The sequence below is a fragment of the Nicotiana tomentosiformis genome, chromosome 5, assembly GCF_000390325.3.
Source record: "Nicotiana tomentosiformis chromosome 5, ASM39032v3, whole genome shotgun sequence".
NCBI lineage: Eukaryota > Viridiplantae > Streptophyta > Magnoliopsida > Solanales > Solanaceae > Nicotiana > Nicotiana tomentosiformis.
The window spans coordinates 27169312-27185005 of NC_090816.1; the positions used below are offsets into that span (position 1 = coordinate 27169312).

At 38.3% G+C, this 15694-nt stretch overlaps 1 protein-coding gene across 1 annotated transcript; it reads left to right on the forward strand.

The window, feature by feature from the left end:
• Positions 1 to 10658: 10658 nt before the first annotated feature.
• LOC104089931 (zinc finger BED domain-containing protein DAYSLEEPER-like) lies at positions 10659 to 15040 on the forward strand. The gene is made up of 8 exons (XM_070175766.1): positions 10659 to 10803; positions 11143 to 11627; positions 12440 to 12467; positions 13106 to 13269; positions 14088 to 14162; positions 14249 to 14279; positions 14592 to 14634; positions 14850 to 15040. The coding sequence occupies exons 1-7, from the start codon at positions 10659 to 10661 to the stop codon at positions 14630 to 14632; spliced, it is 969 nt and encodes a 322-aa protein (XP_070031867.1). The 3' UTR covers positions 14633 to 14634; positions 14850 to 15040.
• The last annotated feature ends 654 nt before the right edge of the window (positions 15041 to 15694 follow it).

Genomic DNA, 15694 nt, shown 5'->3' on the forward strand with positions numbered 1-15694 from the left:
AAGATAAAATCTAAATAAAAAAACCCTTAAAATTCGAAAATATTCCAGCATAATATGCTGGAGTTCGAATTCTTTACATATGAGCTTTCAGTATAATGTGATGGAATTTCATAATGTGTTGGAGTTCCAATATAACATGCAAGAAGTTTATATGCAGGAGCTCCATAATTCATTATATTATGCAGGAACTTTCCGTGTGGTGGAGTCCAACATAATATGCTACAAGTCTATACGCATGAGCTCCATAATCCCGCATATTATGCTGGAACTTTTCGTGTTTCAGCACAATAGAGGCTATTTTTCAATGACTTTACAAACACTAACTATTTTTTAATTACCAATCCGAAAACTGGCTAGTCCGTGCTTTTTTTGATTTTCCTGGCCTAAATTTCGCTGATGGTCAGTCAAGTTAAGCTTTGTAATATAAAAGCCATTATTATTTTTCTAACACCTATTTAGCAGAAATATAAAGTGACCTAAAAATATCAATTTTTGCCCAAAAAAGTGACATGGCTATCTTAATTTGTTTGACAAAGAAGGTCATACAATCTGTCACGACCCAAAATCAACTATAAGTCATGATGACGCCTAACACTGCCGTCAGGCAAGCCAACAATGATTGATCAACTTGTTTACTCATTTTATTACTTTGAAATCATAATTTCCATTAATTAAAGAGTATAAAATAGAATTTATAGGGTAAATGATAATATTTACATGAACTACAATAATGAACAACCCGTAGGAACCCCCAAAATCCGGTGTCACAAGTGCATGAGCATTAACTAGGAAATATAATAGAATACAATATATGTCTAGAGTACAAGTGAGACAGGAGAATATAAATAACTCTGATGGAGACTCTGTATACTGCGGATCGTAACATGGAATGCAGCTCACCGTCTGCGCCTAGAGGTCAACCAAAAACATATATATATATAAATCCGGTGTCACAAGTGCATGAGCATTAACTAGGAAATATAATAGAATACAATATATGTCTAGAGTACAAGTGAGACAGGAGAATATAAATAACTCTGATGGAGACTCTGTATACTGCGGATCGCAACATGGAATGCAGCTCACCGTCTGCGCCTAGAGGTCAACCAAAAACATATATATATATATATATATATATATATATATATATATATATATATATATATACATACACACACACACACACACACACACACACACCTGCATAATAAGTGCAGCAAGTATAACATGAGTACGTAAATCAACGCGTACCCAGTAAGTATCTAGCCTAACCCTAGAAAAGTAGTGACGTGGGTCGACATCGATACTTACTAGTGGCCCAATAAGACAGATACAGTAGAAGTAAACCGATGTGAGGCAGAGTAAATACACGGAATAACAAGTATAATATGTGGTACAATCCTCCTCTCAACAATAAACTCGAGCTCTCAATTAGCTGTTACCTCCTCAACCGGAGTATATATATAATGTGCCTCACTAGATAGGTCGTCACAGTTCAAATCAGAAAAAACTCATAGATACACTGGCTTTTTGTCAAATATTACACACGATTCCATAAGAGTATTTTATAGAAATGCCGAGGCGTATGGCCCGATCCCATCATAATATGTGCACTGTCGAGGGTCGAACGTCACGAACCATATATACATATATTATATTGCCAAGGCGAACGGCCCGCTCACATGAGAGTGTGATACATAATCCTGCCGAGGTGAACAGCCTGATCCCATCATAATGTGCGCACTGCCGAGGGTCGAACGACACGTATCTATTATGCTGCCAAGGTGAACGACCCGATCCTATTAGAATAAGCAGCTTTAACGGGTCCTTGACCCCACTCACAAATAAACGTGTGAGTTATAGATTCTTAGGAAAACCTTTCGAGGAAAACACATAGCATGGGAGAAATTCGTAAGAGGAGTACAATTATTCCGCGGCTAATCACGAAGCCCGTCAAATCTCTACAATAGCAAGTCTATCACTCTACGCAAGTCTATTCTCAAGTTGTAACGTAAAATAAAGAAATTTAATAGGCAAGGGGCTGCTCAAATATTACAGTTATAGCATGGAGGGAACCTAAGTCTACCCGCACATAACATGAATCTAGCTACGTACGGACTCTCGTCACCTCATGCGTACGTAGCCCCCGCAACAAGTAGCACATATCAAATACATCACCTAGGGGTAGTTTCCCCCTCATAGAGTTAGACAAGAGACTTACTTCGCTCCGAAGTTCCATAACCGGCTCCAACGCCATTCTACCACCTCAAACCAATGCCCGTCGCTCCTAAACTAGTCAAACAATGTGCAAACCAATAAGAATATACTCTAATACTCATAATAAATCAATTCATAACAATTCTCAACTCTACTCGAAAAGTCAATAAAGTCAATCCTCGGGCTCACGTTTCTGGATTCCAAAAATATTCGAAGATAAACTTTACCCATAACACTACGAACTCAAATATATGATTTATTCTCAATTCCATGTCGAATTTCGTGGTAAAAATCTAAATATACCAAATTCTAGGTTTCTCTCTTAAAATCCCATAATTTTCATAAATATTCATGTTTTAATCCACATATAAATCATGTATTTAACTTACAAGATGTAGAAATTACTTACCTAAAGTTTGATGATGAAAATGGCACTCCAAAATCGCCCCAAAGTCGGCTCCCATGGAAGGAATGAGGTGAAAATGAGCCAAACCCCCGAAATATATCTTTTGCCCAAGTATTAACTCTTCGCGATTGCGGAAAATGCTTTGCGATCGCGAAGCACAACTTTTCTCAGCTCAAAATTTCCCTTCGCTATCGCGAAGAGCAAGCTGCCCAACATTTCCAAATAGCTTCTAGTATAATGGTCATAATGTTTTGTACAAAAATCCAAATAACAAATGGTTTGACTTTCTAAAAATAGACACCGAGGGCTACAACTTTCATTTTTGGATTATCTCCAAATTACTTATAGATTGCAAGATATAAGCTTCCAAAGTCAGCCCTGTGCATCAGAAATTTCTTCTTCGCAAACGCGAATATGCCTCCGCGAACGCGATTCACACACTCATTTCTCCCATTTTCCTCTTTGCGAACGCGACCCTTTCCTTGTGAATGCGAAGAAGGGCGCACCAGACCTCAGAAAACATCAGCTCAATATGGCAAAATGACCCGTAGACCCTCCGAAACACACTCGAGGCCCCCGGTACCCCGTCCAATCATACCAACAAGTCCCAATACATGACACAAACCTGCTCGAGGCCTCAAATCATACCAAACAACATCAAAACTATGAATCGACGATCGAAATCTTTCTTTAAACTATCAAACTTTCAAACTTTGACGAACGCGTCTGATTCATACTTAAACATTCCGGAATAGCGCCAAACCTTACACACAAGTCATAAATCACGATACGAACATATTCCAAGGCTCGGAACCCTAAATGAACATCGATAAGACCAAATTCCACCTCAAACCAAACTTAGAAAATTCTCAAACCTTCAAAATGCCAACTTTCCATAATAAGCGCCGAAATACTCCCAGGCGACCCGATACTCAACCCCAACATACGTCCAAGTCCAAAATCATCATATGAACCTATTGGAACCTTCAAATCCCGACTTCGAGGTCGTTTACTCAAAAGTCAAACCTTAGTCAACTATTTCAACTTAAAACTTTCGAATTTAGAATTTTCCATCCGAACTTCCCGAAATTCAATTCCGACCACATGTACAAGTCATAATATCTGAAGTGAAGCAACTCAAGGCCTAAAACCTCCAAACGACACGCTAGAGCTCAAAACGCCCGATCGGGTCATTACATTCTCCCCCACTTAAACATAAGTTCATCCTCGAACGTGCCAAGAGCTGTTTTGTAGTTGTTCATAATCACTGTTTAATACCTCGTACACCTACCCGTGCCACCACAAGCCATGCGAGCACATTAGCTCGAGCCAGACTGAAGATTCTCCTTCTAACCTTGGCTAACAAGCCTAAGAACTAAATTCCAACATCCGAAATTCTCCCCGAGACCCGATTCTAACATACGAACACCACATCAATCACTACACACTATACCAAAACATGATCGTGCACTTTTACTGAAATCACACCATGCACCGCATAATTTGCATGCCCATATTAAGATTCTGCGACCACAATAGCCGTAATTTCACAAATCCGATGCCCGCAATACGCCTCATAAAACATGTAAGCCCTGTTCCAACTCTCGCAATACTGCCAATACGAAAGATATGTGTAGAAACTCATAACCACCTACCAAAATAATAAATCATGGGGTCTCTCCTCCTGATAAGAACCATTATCTCATTCTAAACTGAATAGCAATATTTGCTCTTTAATATACCTTATATAACTCCGATCGCACTGATCCCAGGTCCAATAATCACGTCTCACCTAGTACAAGATGCTCGGGAAATAAGCCACCTAAAACACCGTCTAGAATCTCATATGACACCACCAAAGCGCCAACAAGCTACAAACTCGAATGTGATAAATAAGTAAAAACAAACTCTGGAAAAGAACTACCCTGCCCGCGTAACGAATAAAATGGCCGAAGAGATGCTATGAACCTTTCTCAGAGAATGAGAAACAAATACACAAAATAAGTATAGGGGACCGTACTCAACATCTCACTGTTTCAACGTGCAACCCGATACACACATGATATTGTTGCGGCGTGCAACCCGATCCAAACATGATATCGTTGTGTCATGCATCCCGATCCAAACAACATAGCTGTGGCGGCGTGCCACCCGATCCACACATAACAATAAATAAGGACGTACCCATCAAGTTATAATGCTTATACCTACAGAATACCAAATATCTCCCATAAGCACGCCAAGTGCAAAAATACAACTCTGGGGAGACGTATAGCGCGATACACCACAAACCCAAGTATAACTAAGGCACAATAAATTACCTGCATCTCGAAAGTCATCCTGCTCATATAACACCACAAGCTACTCGGGAGCTCAACACATGTGCGAATAATCAAGCCGTCTCAATCCGGAACAACTCCCATAGTTTACAACCAAAGGAATATAGCGCCTTCCATGCATAAACTCTCACATTAACGATAGTACCATAATCTCCATGCTTGGTTTCAATCTTTTACAATCAAGTGACTAACATGTCACACTTATACAGATTTCCCCGTGGGATACTCTCTCACGACCTTTTGCACCAGGTAGCAAAGTTTGTTCATCCATACCACTAAATGTTCTAATTCTGTAAAGCAAATCAAGAATCCGCAAATCAATACACCAATCCTCTTACACAGAACGCCATTCTCATATGACACTAAAGAAAATGCCAAGTTACTCTGAACATCTGAATTCTTCCCTGCTCATACGAGCTCGTGACATTCTTGTCAACACCAAACCGTAACCTTGATCCTCAACTTTTAAATTCCCATGCCGCTCAATCCACCTATTATGCCGCTACGCGAGAATACACGAATTCATCATAACCCCTGAATTACCAGTAGAATAAACACTTCATTGGCTAGAAATATTTCATTTAGCTCATTTCAGAAGAGCCAATGCAACACGCAATAGAATTCCCAAACCGTAGAAAATACAAACCTCAAGTCGTAATCTAAACCGCCATGACTCCTCCGGAATCCATTTACACCACAAGGCCATTTGAATCAAATACCTCCCAAATCAATCAAGTTGTGGTGGCTGTCAAGCCCGCGCGTACAACCACACACCACATGTATAACTTCACACGCTGAAGGAACTGATCTTTGCCACAATCATGCTGATTCAACCATTACTAACCGACCCAACTTCTTCCAATTTACTCTCGACTTGCCTTAGAAATAATAATAACTCCATTCAAAAACGTAACGAACCAAATCTGCACTCATCTCGAGTGACCCGCATCACGAGACCACATCGTCTCAATACTCATGAACCATCTCATACTCTCCTTATGCACACAATAGCATCTCCAACGGGTACACCCATTCTGCAAGACCTTCCGCGAATCCGAAGCTATTTCTTCCTTTCCTCCAATACTGCACCGCATACCCGATGATAACATAGAAACTTCCAAGTCCCGTTCGTAATTCACTGTGAAAACTCGATCCTTAACCACACAACGGACCCGAAATCCTTAGGCACTGCACTTAAATTCTTGAACCCACTAGGACTGTTGTTGAGAATCACCCACTCTGACCTGATCCCGAATATAACCAAACTTCAACGCTCTTCTAGCACATGAACACCCTCTCAAAGAAGCAACCATCTGAATTGTTTTCCTTGTACATTACATCCACAAAAAGCATAAACTCCGAGTTTTCCCAAAACCTGCACATGAATCGATAAGGCAGAATATAGTGCGCATTAATCAATTTCTTTGATCGAATTACCCCTGATGTTTTCTTTCCTCAGTCATAATAACCCACCAATACACCGATAACCAGAAACCGCACAAGCAGACAACCACGTGATCCAATCGTAGATGGTGGGGCTCCCCTACTTAGCTTTAAGCTACAATTATATAAACCTAGAACCCGCAAGGATTTCTCCTTCTCAATTACTATGATCTCGCACCGTCAACCCGCCAAATTTCTTGTAGTTTTTATTAAACTTTTCACGAACATTCCGAATTATCAGCCATAATCGCGTACTCAACCTCCTGCCGGGTAGTAAGTAGAATTTTTCGTAGAAAGTTCATCAACATCATGCAACTGCCAATCTGTTCATGGGAGATAACCCACATGTGGAAATTCCATACCGACATCTTCTAACGATGCTGCATTGGGTACAACTACCACGAATCCAGTAAACCCTCCTGAGCATATGCTCGTCCACTAGTTGTATAAGTCTGTTCACTCCCCATCGACATCAACTGAAAATCTGAAAATACATTCCAAACTCGGAGTCACGTTGCATCCAAAAAAGATAATCAAATCTTCACACCCCTCTTCATTTCAAGCAAACTCCTCTTTGCCATATTCTATCTCACTCGGTACATTAGCCACCATCCTAAATAAAATTCGTAGACCAAATCACTTTCTACCACGATTTCCTAAATCGCCCTAAGCTTTCTCAAGGCACGTGGTTATCCTACCACTGAATCTATACGATACTCTGCCACTCCCATTTCGGTTAACCCATCTCCTTAAGCAACTTCTCGACCTCTGTTGTGCGTACTTGACAAGCTATTAATTCAATCACTGCGAGACACCTCCCACCATGTCCTTCTTTGTCCTTCACTACCCCAATACCGCCTCAAATCGAAATCTATCTTTGTAGCACCCGAACTAATAAATTGCTACCAACTCTAAGCCTCATCACAGATCATCTTTCTCGAGCCATCAACATTAGAAACACCGATTCGATTTTGAAACTGCTACATACCGCCATCTTTGACAACCGTTTCTCAAGCACCATTTCACAGCACCCTGCCTTGAAGGTAAATCAAGAAGACCATAACACCGACGAACCTTAATGCGTCCAACAAGGATGATGACACCTCATCACAAATGAGAATTCCACCACGCTCGAAAATATCAAGTCTCGTTACTCCATCAACCAAAGCCTGAACATCTATAGTCCAATTGTCTTTCCTCCGCTGGAATTAAATGCCGAACCTCTAAATCATACAATGAGAAATCCTCCTTTCAAGTCATTCACTACCTCAACACATAAATAAATACCATACCATAACACCAACATTGTGTGATAACAATGCATGAACATCATAGCAATCTGTGCATAGCCTCAAAATAATAGGAAATACAAATAAAGAGCTGAATGACAGAACATCCTTCCACAAGGCGACGATGATAGCCTGCTTGAATACGCCGGAAAAAAAATATCCTGCACCACGTCTGCAGTACCACTACAACTCCTCGATATCCCATTGATAACAAGCGCTTCATGTCGCATAAGATTGAGTAGGAAGGAAATAAAAGCATAACCCTCAAAGGAATCAAATCACACGATGAGGAATCAAGAAAAGAAGTGCTCCTAGCAGCCCTGTAACCTCTCAAAGATAAGTATAGATGTCTCTGTACCGATCCGCAAGACTCTACTAGACTTGCCCATGACTCGTAAGACCCAAGTGAACCTAACGCTCTGATACCAAGCTGTCACGACCCAAAATCTACTATAGGTCGTGATTGCGCCTAACACCGCCGTCAGGCAAGCCAACGGTGATTGATCAACTTGTTTACTCATTTTATTACTTTGAAATCATAATTTTCATTAATTAAATAGTATAAAATAGAATTTATAGGGTAAATGATAATATTTACACGAACTACAATAATGAACAACCCGTAGGAACCCCCAAAACCCGATGTCACAAGTGCATGAGCATTAACTAAGAAATATAATAAAATACAACATATGTCTGGAATACAAGTTAGGCAGGAGAATATAAATAATTCTACTGGAGACTCTGTATGCTGTGGATCGTAACATGGAATGCAGATCACCGTAAAGTCCCCGCAAATGTCGTGCCTCTGCGCCCAGAGGACCACCAGAAACATATATATACCTGCACAATAAATGCAGCAAATGTAGCATGAGTACGTAAATCAATGCGTACCCAGTAAGTATCTAGCCTAACCCCAGAGAAGTAGTGATGAGGGGTCGACATCGACACTTACTAGTGGCCCAATAAGAGAGATACAATAAAAGTAAACATATGTGAGGCGGAGTAAATACACGGAATAATAAGTATAATACGTGGTACAATCCTCCTCTCAACAATAAACGCGAGCTCTCAATTAGCTGTTACCTCCTCAACCGGAGTATATATATAATGGGCCTCACCAGATAGGTCGTCACAATTGAAATAAGAAAAAACTCACAGATACACTGGCTTTTTGTCAAATATTACACTCGATTCCATAAGAGTATTTTATAGAAATGACGAGGCATACGGCCCGATCCCATCATAATATGTGCACTACCGAGGGTCGAATGTTACAAACCATATATACACCTATTATATTGCCGAGGCGAATGACCCGCTCCTATGAGAGTGTGATACATAATGTACTACAAAAGAATCAGAGATTTTACGGCGGTTGCGGGAAATCGCCACAATATGAAACATAGAATGGCATTTTTAGACACGCCACATTAAGGGTGTTCAAAACCGAACCGAAACCGAAAATCGAACCGGAAAAATGGCTTAATGACTTATTGGTATCGGGTTAACGGTTTAACAGATGGAGAACGGATTGAAACTTTTTTATTAACGGCTTATATATATATATATATATATATATATATATATATATATATATATATATATATATATATATATATATATATATATCCATATGTAATATGTATATTAAATAAGTAATAAAAATCCCTTCTTATCGTGACATTATACAAGCAGAAGTGTTAAAAGTGTTTCTTTACCAGTACCCTTATTTATGAGTACTGTATTAGACATTTAGATTTGAGACATTAGAAACCCTAATGTCTAAAAGTGTTAATTTCAGTATTTCACCCAACGGCCAGAGCAGCAGACTCGCCATCTCCCTCTCACTGACTCGCCTCTCCATCTCGCTATCTCGCCTCTCCCCTTCGCCAAATCGCCGTCTCGCCTCTTCCTCTCGCTAAATCGCCGTCTCGCCTCTCCCTCTCGCCATAGATAGAGACCAGAGCAGCAGATGGTAAGTTTCTTTTCTTGTTGATGTCTTCATAATATTCGGTCTTCACTGTTGTTTACACCTTTAAAATCAAAGAGCATCTCAAAGTATTCAGCCATTTCACGGATCTCCAATCACTGAGATGTATTCTGAAATTGACATTCCAATTGTTGCCTTCTTTGCTTTGTGCTGTTTTGAGATCGATTTTGACAGTTTCTGTTTAAATATCCGTTAAGGAACTTGTTATTTTCATTCCTTTTCTTTTCTTGTTGCAGTGACTCATAGCATGGCTGAAAATATACAAAGTGATAAGGTGATGGGTGAAAGTGGGGCTTCTAATTAAAATGCAATAAGCTAATCTGAAATAACGGAGTCAAATATAACCAAAAAAGGAAAAAAAAGGTTTGTTGTGTGGGATCATTTTACAGAAATTATTACTTCCGAAGGGAGTACAAAAGAAAAATGTTACTATTGCTTTATTGAGTATTGGTTTAAGACCAAAGACGGTACGTCGACACTTCTTTCTCATATTTTTAAGTTTCCTAAACGCCCTACTATTGTTGATAAAAAAACAATCAAATTTAGGTTTTCAATCTGTTCCGGGGGGGGGAGGGAGTAGTCAGGGTGACGTAGCTGTTGTTACTTGAAAATTTGATCAAGAAGAGTGTAGGAAAGCATTATGTCGTATGGTAATAGTTGATGAGCTTCCTTTCAGCTTTGTTGAGAAAGAAGGTTTTAGAGACTTTATGAAAGTGGCGCAACCTTATTTTCGAATTCCTTCCCGTAGTACTGTAACTAGGGATTGTTTTGATCTTTTTAATGAAAAAAAACAAAAGTTGAAGAGTTCTTTTATAGAAACGAAACAAAGAGTATGTATTACCACTGATACCTGGACTTCTATACAAAGAATCAATTATATGTGTATCACTGCCCATTGGATTGATAGTGAATGTAATATGCATAAGAGAATAACTAATTTTTGTCCTATTAATAGTCATAAAGGCGAAGATATGATAAATGGTATTGGTAGGTGCTTATGTGAGTGGAAGATAAATAAGATCTTCACCGTCACAGTTGATAATGCAAGCTCAAATGATGTGACAATAAAAGAATTGTCTAATCAATTAACAAAAATAGGAACTAATTTGATGAACGGTAATCACCTTCACGTGAGATGTATGGCTCACATCATGAATCTTGTAGTCCAGGATAGTTTAAAAGAATCTTCAGTGTCTATTAAACGTGTTAGGCATGCAGTGAGATATGTTAGGTAGTCTCCTACGAGGTTGAAGCGGTTTCAAGAATGTTTTGATGATGAACAACTCAATTGTAAAAAACTTTATGCTTGGATGTTCCAACTAGGTGGAATTCCACCTACTTGATGTTGCGCATGACTGTTGAATTTGAAAGTGCATTTTCACATTATGCTTCTAGTGAAATTAGCCTAAAAACATTATCTTGAGCATTCTTATATTGAAGTTGGAATTCCTACAGGTGAACTTTTGAGTAGTGATTGGGAGAATGTAAAAAGAATTATAAAGTTTCTTGAAATCTTCTATCTTCCTACTTTGAAAATATCTGAATCACGTTATGTTGCATTGAATATTCATTTTCTTAAAATTTGTGCGGTTGCTGTTTATTTGAAGCAATTGATAGCAAATGAAGATACAGTTTTAAGTGAAATGGCAAAGAAGATGAAAAAAAAGTTTAATAAGTATTGGGGTGATACAGGGAAAATGAACAAGATAATTTTCATGTCATATATTTTGGATCCACGTTACAAGCTCGAATCAGTTGGCTATGCACTTGTAAAGATGTTTGGTGAAGATCCGGGGGCAACTATACAAGCAGAAGTGAAGAAGTGCATGACTTCATTATTTAGTGAGTATGAAAAGTCCAGCTCAAAAGGTGTCGTGCTTGCTTCATCTTCAGATTGTTCTTTATTGGACACTTCTACTTCCGGGCTTTCTGGCAGTCAAGTAAGCACCCAAAATACAGGACTTTTAGAATCATTAATGCAAGATATAAAAAAATATAAAAGTGGGAGTGGAGGTGTGGATAATAAAACAGAGTTAGATAAATATTTTGGTGAAGAAACTGAGAATGACACTAAAGAATTTGATATTCTTCTCTGGTGGAAATTGAACTCAACTAGATTTTCTGTTCTTCTCTCTTGAGCTCTGCAAAATAGATAAGAATGAGCTAGTGTTCAGCAACAAACATGAATTTTTAATCAACAGTTTATATAATTCTACTAATTAGCTCAAATTTTAAGGTGTATCTACAAATTAATTGATCTCATTTTTAAAAGCCTTGCGCCCTCAAACTGTCATATTTTAAGCCTGCTACCATCTGAGTTATATAGTGCTAGGCTGTTGGATGTTAGCAGTTTGTTATTTCTTGAATGCTATTAATAATGTAAATGGTTCTACCATTGCAGAGTGATTCCAAAGACTCTTAGGCTGTTGTTTGAACTTTGAAGCTGCAGAAATTGAAGCACTGTTAGGCGTTAGCTGCAACAGTTGTATTTTGTGGATGTCTCCAATTGTTCTAGATTTTATGTCTAAATTTCTATTTATCTCTAGTTGTATTCTGGACTCATTTTGACATATGTAATTATCATGTTAGGAAGTGTTAAGTGTTAATAGAATCTCCATTCATCATTAATATAAAACAGTTAAGATTTTAAGTGGTTACTATATATGGATAGTAAATTGGTGATTAATAAGCATGTGTAAATATATGTATAAAGTTTTTTACTCTTTGTTATCTCTGTGTATGGATTAATCAGATACTGAAAAATAGTGATTTAAGCATGTGTAAATTAAATATCTTTACAACTTTGCCTTTAGATCTTTTTTTTCTCGATATTTACAGATTAAATTAGTATTGATATGATCTTTATGAAATAGTATGTGCGTCATGTGCAATTGCAGCCATTGCTCCAATATCTGTAGTCTGAACTAAAAGCAGCGTCAGTGGGCACTAGCAAATTTCTCTAGTGTTTGGAGGTGTCAATTTTGGTGTAACAACTAATAGGCTGTAACATAAAGGACCAAAATAGTCCTCTGTAATACAGATTGAACTAGGCCGATAAATCACTCGATAACCGCTAAATCGATACCAATTCGCCTGATATCTTATCGGGTGGCTAGCATATTAATATATTTAAAAGCCGATAACTGCTAAGGCGAACCATTAAAAATAAATAACCGCCCGATCCGCCCGATAAGCTGCCCTATGCCACATCAAGCTTTTAAATAACGGCGATTGATGTTGATTACGACGATTGCAAGCCGCCGCTACTGTTAATTATTATTTTAAAGTATTTTTGTCAACTTTCTCGGACCAAAAAGTTCCTCCCAACAAATATTTTAGACTCCCTCCACCGCTCAGACCAAAAATTAGAACTCCCTCCTCCCTCATTTCTCCCTCACTCCTCCTATATAAACCCTAGTATTGCAATTTCCTCTCTCCCTCTCCCTCTTATCGATATGGCGCAGATCGCTAGTCGTCGTAGCTTGCGACTCCCTCATCTCGGCTCTCGATTGGAAGCCACTTGTCTCCAACGAATCTTTCGAGGAGTTCAGCAACCTCTATCTCCAAACAAAATTCAGCAAGGTCCTTTCGATTTTTCTCTCATTTTTGTTATTTACTGCTTTTTTATTAATGCGGATTGTAGATCTAGGGTTTATCATATATCTGGTGCTCTAAGAAATAGTTTGATTCGTGGTTGAGTTTTGATTGACTGAAACAAGAGCCATGTGTTGAGTTGGGTTTTATTTATTGAGATTTAGGGTATGTCTCATGGTTTTGGTATTTAGCATTAGCACTACTTCTTACTGCTTTTTCAGAGTACTTTGCTATTTGTCTTCGATGTTTCTCTGTTGTGCCATGTTTGTCCAGTCTGAATTTCGCATTTTGTGAATTAGAGTTGCTGTTTGATTAGCTGTGCCTTTCTTGTCTTGATGGTAGTAGTGATGATTGGTATGCTATATGCTGTTGTGTGAAGGAAAAATTTAGTCTCATGTGGGTAGATACTGATAATAAACTAGAAACATAGACTCATAGAAGCATAGACATATATCTATTACCAACTTGACTGTAGAAAATTTTATTTGAAGTACCTTTTTCTTGATAAGTAAAGCAAAAAAAGATGTAGAACTAGCCTATGCTTTCTAAGTAAACTCATAACCACTCAGTATCACTATGCGGTTTGCTCTGTTAATTTCTTTTCCGTTAGTTTTCTTTAGGCTTTAACTGGTATAAAAATTTCTAATAGAGTTGCTGCTCTGGTATTAATGCAATTAACTTTTTTTTCCTTGTAGCTTCATTGACAGATGAGCCAATATTTGATGATATAGGTCCAGCTTCATTAGTCGGTCCTAAATTTTTATTAGTTGCTTCATAACTACTTTTTAGTACAATTTTGTATGCAGCAACGAAATGGAGTGACTTTTGAGGTGATGGTGAAGGGAAAACAAGATGGAAAAGTAGCTTCCGCAGGAAAGCAGGTGACTGACTCTATTGATAATTCAGATAGAGATGGTGCAAACATAATGCTAGTAATCACTGTTGAGTTATCCTTTCTTTTGTCCAGGTCAAAATTTATTTAATTGCTAAATTAAGAGGTACAGGATGCGTCGTTGGCTCTAGTTTTGGTGAAGCACCCCATAAACTCTCTCTCTCTCTCTCTCTCTCTCTCTCTCTCTCTCTCTCTCTCTCTCTCTCTCTCTACACACACACACACACACACACACACACACACACACACACACACACACACACACACAGCTCTTTTAGTTGTCTGGACAAATGGATGAGGAGTATATACAGTTTAGGTGGATTTTCTTAGTTGTTACTGTGATTTTCAAGAAAGTTCTCTTCACTCCTTTCCCTATACAAGTTCTGCCTCTTCATATTTATTTGTTGTCTTTGATCAGGTGACAAGAACGTGGTAAAGGAATTTGAACATTGGCATTGAAGGTAATCATTTTTATGGACTGAAACTTTATACACTAATGATTCTATAAGGTACATCTACCATCTAAAACCTGTTCAACAGCTTGGGGAATAGAATATATTAGTTTGTACCATGACCCTTTTACATGCTTGTAATTAAGAATAAAAAGTTCCCTTTTGTATGCACGAGGACTAATTTTGTTATTACTTGTTGCTTATTGTTTTGTTTAATTTTGTAGGCTCAAGATATAAGAAGTATGTCCCATCACCTGACAGCCCAAAGAGGATCACCAATTGGAAGTAACACCGTATATTCATGCGAGTGCTCGATTAACATTTTTTTAGAATTGGTTCTTAGTTATTTCCCTTTTATTCAGTGGATGTAAAGTACTACGCGAAATTTTAATATATTTTATGATATAATTTTGAAGTGCTTAAGTTATTTATATACAATGAATGGTTTACTTATTAAACATTTCTCTTATGTTCTTCTCAATTGTCGAATTGGGAACATTGGAACAAGCTTTGATGAATTAGGCAGGGTGTCGAACTAGAATGAAAAGAAATCTAGAAGAAAATAAGCAGGAAATGAAAGAGATTGTGGCGGTTTGAAACTGCTATTTTAGACAATATAAATAATGGCTTAATGTATAATTCTGGCGGCTATTAACTGCCGCAATTTGCAAGAATGAACCGTTGTTTTATCACTTTTATAATTAGCGGTTAATAAAAAACCGCCGCAATAACTTTTTGGCGGATGTAATTGTGGCGTGGTCTGAAACCGCCGTTAATGTGCATATTGGCGGTTCTAAACCCCCACAATACCCAAACATAACCCCGTCACAATATGCAGGTTTTTTTGTAGTGATCATGCCGAGGCGAACGGTTCAATCCCATCATAATGTGCGCACTGTCGAGGGTCGAACGCCACAAACCATAGATGTATCTATTATGCTGCCGAGGCGAACGGCCCGATCCCATTAGAATAAGAAACTTTAACGGGTCCTTGAACCCACTCACGAATAAATGTGTGAGTTATGGATTTTAAGAAAAACCTTTAGAGGAAAACACATAACACGGGAGA

Bases quoted from the DNA above. Each gene is read 5' to 3' on its own strand.
- LOC104089931 (XM_070175766.1), top strand. From the start codon at position 10,659: ATGATAAATGGTATTGGTAGGTGCTTATGTGAGTGGAAGATAAATAAG. The intron at 11,628-12,439 runs GTAAGCACCCAA...TGGATTAATCAG, and splicing joins CCGGGCTTTCTGGCAGTCAA to ATACTGAAAAATAGTGATTT. The intron at 14,280-14,591 runs GTACAGGATGCG...GTCTTTGATCAG, and splicing joins TTTAATTGCTAAATTAAGAG to GTGACAAGAACGTGGTAAAG.